A 10,000-nucleotide genomic window follows, 5' to 3' on the forward strand; every position below is an offset into this window, starting at 1 on the left:
CGGGTTAAGTCCCGGGGGATTACCAGCAGCGGAGGAGTACATGGGGCATACATTCTGGGATCAGGACATTTGGCTGTTTCCAGCTCTTGTGTTGCTTCATCCGAGCTTGGCTAGAAGTTCTTTGAAATATCGCAAGGATCGATTGCCTGCAGCGCGCAGAATCGCCAAGGAGTATGGTTACGAAGGTAATGTTGCGTCTCCAATCCAACGAATTTTGTGACTTGTCTATCTTATGAAAGCAGATAATATTATGGACATGGTTTTTTTCTTTTATTTGCCCGCCGTGAATTGGGATAATCTTGTCAGGTCCACTTTTTGTGCACCTAAGAATTGGCGTTTGGAAGGAGAGTAAACCTGAAATAAACACCGTGAAGCACGCAAGAAAACCCTCTGTGAATCAGGATAAACAATAAGCTACCCATAAACAGTTTGGAATAGCCTTTAAAAACTGAATAAACTTGATGAACTGGCCCCAATCGAATAACCCGTAACTGGTCCTTCTCTTATCATCAATCAGCTGTTTCTTTACCACTAGGAAGTCAGCCAAGTTATGAGTCGAATCGCCCATAATGTATTCATTAATGACGCTTCTCAAACGTGAACTAGACACTGATATAATTCCACGACTATATACACTTTTTTACGAATGTATCCGCATTGCATGTACATAAGTAAGCTGCTTTTGCATTTCAGGGACTGTTTGCGTCCCACGATTTAGCAGTGAATTCATAGTCGCTACTTAAAAGTAATTCACAGTAGCTGCTTCTCGAATCAAAGGTGTTTCATTTGTTGTCAATCGTTGGTCTCAATTTTTTTCTAGGTGCCATGTTTCCGTGGGAAAGTTCCTTTACAGGCTTGGAAACTTCCCCAGGGGAGAGGTACGGAAGAGCTCAGATTCACATTACGGGTGACATTTCCTTTGCCGCTAAACAATTCTGGAATGTTAGCAAAGATCTCAACTGGTTGCAAGAAATCGGATACCGTTGGTCTACCAAACCGCAGAGTACTGGGCCAGCAGAGTGGAGTACGATATTGCGAATGATCGCTACGTCATCAACCACGTGATGCCACCTGATGAATATCACTACCCAGTCAATAACTCGGTTTATACTAATGTGGTGGCTAAAATAAACCTTTTATTCGCCAAGAAGCAGCTAAGGTTCTAGGAAGAGAGGTTCCAAGGGAATGGACAACAATTGCTGAAAAGTTATTTATACCTTTTGACAAGGAGAACAATTTTCATCCGGAATATGAAGGTTACACGTTAGACAAGGAAGTCAAACAGGCAGACGCAATTTTACTTGGCTTTCCACTAATGTATGAAATGGACAAACAGGTAGAAGCTTTATCCCAAAATATCTAATATTTTGCGATTGTCGGAAAAACGATAAGGCATGTAGGATCCAGAGCGTTGGACCAACGAACGAATCATGACATAGTGCAACTGTAACGTCTCTCTGTCGACTTGGGCTTTAGGTTGCCGGGAGATGGCTATCAACAAGAGAGCTTCAGCTTCAGCGACTTTCTTTTCTGAACGGCGTAACAGCGACCGGAAGTGAGGCGTTTTAAGTTTCCCCGACACCAGGTGTCTTTACTTTCTTAGAAACGATTGCTTGAAACTATTTGTGAGACCATTTCCTTAGAATGAACAAGGCTTCCTTCTGGTTGTCATCCCTCAAAAAACGCCGTTTTTTGAATTTCCTTGTATCAATATCCCTGAAGCAACAAGCTTGTAAATTTTAATATGAGCTAAATCCCAAAGGAGCAATCTTGTAAAGAAGACCCACGTGCGAAGAGTATTGCATGTCCAGATTATGTGAATAATTTTGTGCAAACGAGCGGGCTTGGTGGTAAATTTGAGCATATGCCGTAATCATGCACAAGGCCTATTGACTATCCATTACTAACTGACTAAATACTGTTTAAACGATGAAATGATATATAAGAAATGAATCATAATTGAACTGCGGATATGAAATCAAGTGAAGCTGTGCATCTCAAACAGTATTTAAGTGAAGCTACGATCCTCGCAGCTATGAACGCAATTTTAGCAATTGCACAGCAAATGAGAAGCCTGAAAAATCCAGGACTTCAACGGGGTTTGAACCCGTGACCTCGGGGCATAGCGCAGGTGGGTAGAGCGTCTCACCGGTAGCGCAAGGTCAAGGGTTACAAACCCGGTGAAGTCCTGGATTTTCCTGGCTTCTCTACGCAATTGCTAAAATTGCGTTCATAGCTGTGTGTATCGTAGCTTCACTTAAATACTGTTTGATATGCACGTGCTTCATCGACGAAAACAGAAAGCTTTCCTTTAAGCACAAACGTTGAATACCAAATTCCAACAATGTTATTCCATTAGGACGTTTCGTGACGTTTATGTCCAACTTTTTTGGACATGCGTGATATCATGTTAGTTGTGGTACACTTTGTAACTTTCTCATTATTTTGCCATTCTCGACACATGTCTTTTCAATGTTTCTTTGTGTGACCGTCATATTTTGGTTTTTTCTCCTTTTAGGATATTCAATAACAATTGTTTCATTATATCATGTTTATCCAGGTACGTTGTAACGATTTGAAGCTATACGAAGAACGCACCGACCCGAATGGTCCTGCTATGACACATTCCATGTTTGCTATTGGCTGGCTTGATGTAGGAGACAAAAAAAGAGCTGAAAAACCATTTGCAAAGAATTACGCCAATATCCGCGGTCCATTTAAGGTAATTATATGAGATTTTACTGTCTGATCATTAAAATACCGTTAATGAAACATGACGCACAGTATTAAAGTGAGTCATTCACGGCGCGATGTTATCTTTGTTACTACAAAATAGTCCAACGTTCAAGGTCACAGCAATCAACGGCTTCTTTGTAGCGAAGACTGAGATACTGCGGCGTTGTTCCAGCTTTGTAGTACGACATCAAATGCCAAATCTAATAACGCTCTATTGATAACTGCTATAGTACAGTGACGAGCATGTCTTACCGTTTTATGGTACAGCTTTCGTAACTGCCTTTACCAACAGACAGTGTCTAGCTTAAAAGCTCAAACGAGCTGTCCAAGGCTCACCTTGCAGTTCTTCTTTACAAAGTATTTGGCAGTTACTGGCGATTTGTCAGTCCCACTCTCCCTCTGGAGATGGGTTTATTTGGCACTTTGTTTTGCGCTATAATAAAATTGGGTCACTCCTGCTTGGTGCGTTTAAGTGTGCGCAGCGTCTTCCTCAAAGCTTGTTGGCTCGTTTGCCTTTGTCACTGCTTGCTAAGCAGTACTCTTCGTGCTAATTCAGCTCGTAGTGCTCGGGACGCAAGTTAGGTTGTTCATGTCACGCAATCCGAAGTTGTACCGACTAACCGACCGCAAGGCAGAATTCCCCTCAATAACGCCATCTTGTGTTTTGTTTATTACTGTCTTTTCTCGTGTGGCGCCTCTTATTTAAGCTAACTCTACCCAGAGAAGGGGCCATTAAAGTCGTCATAAGTCATGGTATTACGGGTCTCAAATCAGGAGGGGGCAACTCTGAAGGCTAGCGTTCATTTAGTCAGCTCCGAAAATGACGAACTCCGCGTGTCTCCACAAATCATGGACTCCGTCTCTTTTGCGCAGTCTCGGGAAGTTAAATAGAACCGTCATAGCAGTATTTCCAACGATACCAAAAACACGAAACCAGTCGAAATTCCTAGGATTGGGGACCTCCTGGAATAAGCCAGTCTTTGGATGAGTGTTATCATTGATGCGGCCGCAAATTGAGGCCGGACGCAACAACCAATCTTCGCTGCTCGTATGTAACGTAAGAGTAAATTTTTGTTGTTGGCTGTTGAATGCAAAAAAAGTGTGAATCATGAAATAATCCTCTTGTTAACTAGGTGTGGACGGAGCGTCGTGATATGTGGGGTGCAGTGAACTTCATCACAGGAGCTGGAGGCTTTTTGCAAGCTGTAATTTATGGCTATGGAGGATTCCGACTCACGGATTCTGAGCTGGCTTTCAACCCAAATCTACCGCCAAACGTCACGAAAATGACAATCAGACTGCATTACCTTGGGAGTTGCATGGATTTTGTGATCGATCAAATAAAAGTTACAATCACTGTGGTGTTTTCTGGCCCCATAGCACCCCCTTTAGAGGTTTCAACAGTAGAAGGGATTCAGAGTTTGGAGACTTCTAAACCTGTCACTCTTAAAAGAGATCGAGGCTCAGTGCGCATGTCACAAGTTAAACGAGTTATCAGGAGCAGGTCATGTGACCATAGATCTCTTCATCTTTGTCTTCTGTTGTTGTTGGTTGTTGGCTTGTATCTTCTATTCACATTGCGCTGTGAGAAATAGATGACGCTGATCGTGATTAAGCCAATAGGAAATATACTTATTTTTGTGGTTCCACTACTACGTTAATTTATGGAAAATAGGAAACCCAAGAGATAAGGGAATATACACTTCATCAAAAATGTGAGCTGATGTGTGACTTCGTTCTTCTGCACTGACCACGTGGTGCAAACCCTCTTCTCTCCTCAGAGGACATTTTCTTCTTTCACCTGTCTGCTCATTTTTTTTCCTTGCACCTTTGGGTCTAGAATAATTTGCAACTCCCAGATTCACTGTTGCTAATAGCTAGTATCAAAAATACCATAATACTCTTTGTTTGTCCCTCCAAAATTTTGCATTAGCATTGTTTTTATTTTCTCTCGGGACTTATATTGATACCAAGAGAAACTGGAAACAATGCTTATGCAAAGTTTTGCAGGGACAAACAAAGAGTATTTTGGTATTTTTGCTTGATTCACTACTCGTCCTTTCAGATACTTTCACGACAAACGTTCACTGAAGTTAATCCCCGTCGGGTGGGTTTGGATTCTGGGGAGGGGTTGACCATCGAGATATATGACGTAATTTCCTTTCGCAGACGCCATATGCATTGTAATGCCAGTTTTTTTTTTGTTCACTCGAAATACTTATGATTTAACGCCCGAAATCCTGACCATTCATCACTTTAGTTCAGCCTAACAGCTTTTCCTATTTGTATTTCACAAAAGTGCGATAAAGTTCATAACAGAAAAAAGAAGTGTCGAAGAAGCGAAATTGAACGTTACTAGAGGTCTAAAGAAGAGAGCAGTTTTACAGTTTAAGTCTCCTCGTATTGGGAACGTGGCTGAGAGCTTTTTGTTCTAACCTGTGTAACGAGCAATTTGTTTACACGAGATCAGACCGCGCAACTTAATTCCTCCATTCGCTCAAACCACAATTCCTTGCTTTTCGAAGAATGTGTCCTTCTCCCGATAAGAGAGCTGTCTCGTTCATTCGCTTCGGGCTCACTCACTGCGGCAGGAAAAATCCCACGTACCTCTAGACGTCAAAACCCTCAAGACGAAGAAAAAGAATTACTCGAAAACGCATACGTATGGACGTACGGCCAGCTTCCGCTTGGAAACTGCTACCTAAAAATACAAAACAGTAACTGACCAAAAACAATGAGAATTTGTCAAGAAAATGAAGCAAACACAATTAGTTCGTCATTTCATTGAGCTGAATTTGGTGATTCACAAGTCTTTCTCATGTATACAAAAATTTTGGTTTTATCAACGGAGCTGATAATGTAAATTGGCCAACGTACAGAGATTCTAAAAGCTGACGTTTCCAGCGTTAGCCCTTCGTCAGAGCGAATGGAGGAATTTTGGGTTACGTGTAATTTTTGTCAGTAGAGTAGGAGCCACGCTATTGGTGGTAACATTGCAACGTGAAAAATAGGAATATATTAACTTTTAAACTGCGAAGAATAAACAACAACGAGATACATTTTATCAATCAAAACAGATTTCAGCATCTGGTGTCATGCAAGTGAAAATGCTGTACTTTCAAACCGTCTCAAAATGTTGGAGAGTTGTGTTAAGTTCGTTTTCAAGAGAGTATGAAGGTAAATAACCTAACAGGGATTACGATGGGAATAAGTCCAATAAGAGGAATTTCCTCTCTTACCTTATACTCTCTTGTCTGCGCTTATCAAAACCATGCTCTAATCCTCAAACTTTAATTTCTTTCTCTTCTTTTCTCGAGTGGGGTCTAGTTTGGGGGTCCACGTTTTGCACTGTCCCTGCTCAAGACCTATTAAAATCTCTCTTCAATTCTACGCACGAACCGGCGTTAAATTACCGCTCCTTCTCCTCAGCAGCATTTCTACCATTGAGGTAAACCAGTTTAACTTTCCTCGATGGAAACAATATCCTCCATGCAGAAAGTGGGCCTGGGGCCAGTTTCTCGAACGTCCCGAAAAGCCATAGTCACGAAAGTGCCATTCGCTTGTTTCGATACGCTTTTCTTTTGACATGTTTTCAAAATAACAAAAATCAAAATTATTGTGAAAAAAGCCCTCCGTTCGTAATTTACAGAGGGAATTGTGACACCCGAAAAGAGCACGAAATGTTTCAAGAAACGGGCCCATGGTGATAACTTGTGCAAGACCCTAGGCTCAGGCAGTCTGAATGGTAATGGTAATGGTAACGGTAATGAATTTATATAGCGCATTTTCTATTGACATATTCAAATGCGCCTTACAAGCAAGTGATCTATGGGTGAGATCGGAAGTCAGCACATACATGAATTATCCCTTTATCCTTCTTGCGTCCACGCTATTGTGTGCCAAGAGCTCCTGAAAGTTCTTGCAAGGTTCAGGGCGAAGGTTACCAGTGTTAGCCTTTTGTCGGCCAATAAAACACCGATAAAACCAAGGTGTTGATGAGGATCTTTCCAGTGTTTCATGATTGAAAATATATGTCACTAATCAGTCAATGTCACTTGACACTGACATACACCAGCGCTGCACGCTGCTAACAGTGCTTTGCTTGTTTGACAACCGGAGCCGTGGGTCGTCGTGTTGCGCAGTTGGACGACCATTCCATTCTTGTCACTATGAAAGTACATGGTGTTTTGATACTTACTATACACTATTTTAGTCTTGTGTCCTTCGTATGCTCATCCCCGACGGTTGGTACAGCGACTCGCTTTGTCACTGAAAAACTACCTCGGTTCTACAGCCGAAGCTCTGTGCTTCCCACCAGATACAGCAATTTTATGCCTTCAGTGGGCAATGGTTATGTGAGTACTGTAATCTACAGTGATACAGTCCATGTATCAGGAGTCTTCAATGGCCCGGCGCGTCCCAAGAAATATCCAATTTACCCTGTTTATTTTTATGAGCACACGCACCGAGCTCGCGTGCCATCTACCGCGTCAGTCAATTTCAAAGTCGAGCCGGGAATCCCAGGTAAAACCTCGTACGCGCTGGACGTAGGCGAGGGAGTGTTTTACAAATGGTTCAAGTCGGAGTCGTTAAACGTGGAGCAGAGGATCTACGCGCACAGGACCAGAAAAAATCTTTTGGTGGTAGAAATTACAGCCAAGAACAACGCAAGCAGGGAATTTGAACTGAAGATCGTTCCAAATTTGGGATATATCACCGACGACATTTTTTTTTACATGACTGATTCTGGTAGAAGTGACGCTCTGGCAGCCACAGGCCGGGTGAGTTTTGGTTTATTCTTGTTTAGTTGCATGAAACATTCTCTCCAACAATATTTTCTTTGCGGGAATGGGAATACGTGACCGGTACAATAGCTTCATCATTGTATATCAATTTCCGGTATCGCCATAAATCGTTTCACTGTCATGCTATAAAAAAAGTAAATTCGAAGCCGTACAATGAAAAAGGGCCAAGAACATGAAATGTTGTGGAAGACCAATGCATTAAACAACCTTACCAAGTCTGAGGTCTGTGTGGTACATTGTTTCAGAATTATTTGCGGAAGCGTGTCGCTTTTGCTTGGAGCCGAACCGTCTACGGTTACACCAACATCTGGAAGTCACGTTGCCATGAAATCGCTTACTTTTCACTCTCGAGACAGTACAAATCAATGAGTATAAACACATCTCTTAATAAACTTGAAACGTTTAAACTGTGGAGAATCATAACGAGGGACTTTTTTTCAATCAAAACAGATTTCAAAGCAACAATCGCAAATTTACAATGCTGTATTAATTGTTTTGAGAACATCTAATGCACATAAAACAAATATAAGACAACGAGTAAAATAACAGCCACGCATGAGCAGCACTTACTACCTGCGTTTAATGATTTATAAACTTCGTGAACTCAATGGAAACTTGCAGTACAACGCAACCTTCACGAACGGAACATGCATTATTTCTTTCATATATATTCTGAGAAAATACCTTATCTTAAGGCTAGCGTTGAATTGACCAAACATTGCAGCTACACAGCAGCATAAGTGGCAGACTCAACTCAGTGTTTTACCCGAGCAATTCATGGCCGTAGCCGCTAGAAAAAAATGAGGCAACGTGTTTGACAACGCCCAGATTTTTATCAATTGCTACCGTGTTCGCCATATCCTTGTATTTCCAGCGGATATGCAACGCCATTTCACATTCAGTACTGATTTGTTCTCTCTCCGCTTCATCATCGATTGCCTTCACAGGAAAAAAACCCACACAGGAATGAAGCGACCCACAATTGCTATGCTAAAGCTTCTCCGTTTGTAAACGGCCAAACCTCTATCTGCACCCTGGACACATTGAATTCTGTAGTTATCTATTGAAAAGCGAAAAGATATAATTTCGTTGTTATAATGAAAACTTCGACTCGACGCTGTTCCTATCCTTTGAAAACAATGTCCATAAATTACATTTAAACTTACACGGGAAATAGCAATCTATGAATAACTGGGCGAATCACTATTTGAATTCGATATTCACTGTTTATAAACCGGTCAGTGTAAAACGCACACTGCAGACCAGGGGTAAAATGCAGACTTAGGTTATAACGTAACTGTTGAAATAGCCCAAACCCCTTAGAAATGCTAACCTTAGGCCTAATTAGGCCTAAAACAATATTTAGGCTTAACTGCTAGCATTTCTAATGGGTTTGGGCTTTTTCAACAGTTAAATTATAACCTCAGTCTGCATTTTACCCCCGGTCTGCAGTTTGCAGTGGGACACTGAAAAACGCAGACTGCAGACTGTGCAGACCGTCTGTAAAATGAAAATCCGGTTAGCCTGAATTAGGCCTAAATAACATTCGGTTAGCCTAATTAGGTCTAAAGAACACTCAGGTTAGCTTGTTTATGGTTAGCTCTCAATAATAGTGAGGGTAATGCCATATTTTACCTCTGGTCTGCACGGTCTGCACTCTGCGTTTTGGCGTGACCGGTCTGCAGTCTGCGTTTTACACTGACCGGTTTATAAACAATTCTTTTAATATTTAATTAAATTTTGCCAATCAAAGAACAAAAGAACCTTTGTCTCGACAGCCAATAGATCTCTGGTTGGCACATTAATGACAATAGGTGACGTAACGGTGAGTTTCCGATTCATGTGCTTCTTACACAGAGCAAGCACTTATCGGCTCAGACAGACGGACTGCAGAATCTGAGAAAGTGATGGATAACGCCATCACGGATAACGCCATCACGAAGGGCCAATTTCCCCTTTTGCTTCAATTTTTAATCTCATTTTTATAAGATTGTTGATTTTCTTGCTCTGTTACGCAATAATTTAGGTCAATAAGACTGAAGAGAGAGGAAGCCTACAGTGTAATGTGGCCATTGTTTGGACGTACCCAGATCCCAATCATCCACTTATTATCAGCAACAGTTCGGAAGAGCAGACATGGTATTACATCACTTCCATAGCAACCAATTTGGATACCAAATTCAACCCCCTTTCTGAGGCCCTTCGTCAGTGGGACGATGCTATGCTGTGAGTACTGTTTAACTTTGATACAATTACCGGTAAAACGCCAACGAAAGCAAAACTGGGGCGGAAAATACCAGCGATGCAATGCAATAAAAAAACTAAATCACAACAGTTTGCAGCAATTGTAATATAAAATTGTCAATCGACAAACCTTGGTTACGCTTACGAAGCGTCTTGGAGTAAGCCACTCGCCGTTTCAGTGAAACCACAGGTGCCAGGTTAATGATATAAGTGTG

At 41.6% G+C, this 10,000-nt stretch overlaps 2 protein-coding genes across 3 annotated transcripts in view; both read left to right on the forward strand.

The window, feature by feature from the left end:
• Positions 1 to 4: 4 nt before the first annotated feature.
• Positions 5 to 4,632, forward strand: LOC138025494 (protein-glucosylgalactosylhydroxylysine glucosidase-like; the record flags this gene model as incomplete). Its single annotated transcript, XM_068872693.1, is given in 6 exon segments — positions 5 to 185; positions 821 to 982; positions 985 to 1,142; positions 1,145 to 1,336; positions 2,561 to 2,722; positions 3,870 to 4,632. Coding segments are annotated over 6 exon segments (1,317 nt in total), but the record flags the coding sequence as incomplete, so codon positions are not given.
• Positions 4,633 to 6,796: 2,164 nt separating this feature from the next.
• LOC138026357 (protein-glucosylgalactosylhydroxylysine glucosidase-like) overlaps positions 6,797 to 10,000 on the forward strand; it is a 6,664-nt gene continuing 3,460 nt past the window's right edge. Inside the window, exons 1-2 of one of the 2 annotated variants that reach the window (XM_068873679.1) lie at positions 6,797 to 7,517; positions 9,568 to 9,767. In XM_068873679.1, coding sequence (XP_068729780.1) covers positions 6,906 to 7,517; positions 9,568 to 9,767 — 812 coding nt within the window. In that variant the 5' untranslated portion in view covers positions 6,797 to 6,905. The remainder of the gene's footprint in view (positions 7,518 to 9,567; positions 9,768 to 10,000) is intronic. The other variant, XM_068873678.1, reaches the window with a different exon arrangement.

The sequence above is a fragment of the Montipora capricornis genome, chromosome 12 (assembly GCF_036669925.1).
Source record: "Montipora capricornis isolate CH-2021 chromosome 12, ASM3666992v2, whole genome shotgun sequence".
Lineage (NCBI taxonomy): Eukaryota > Metazoa > Cnidaria > Anthozoa > Scleractinia > Acroporidae > Montipora > Montipora capricornis.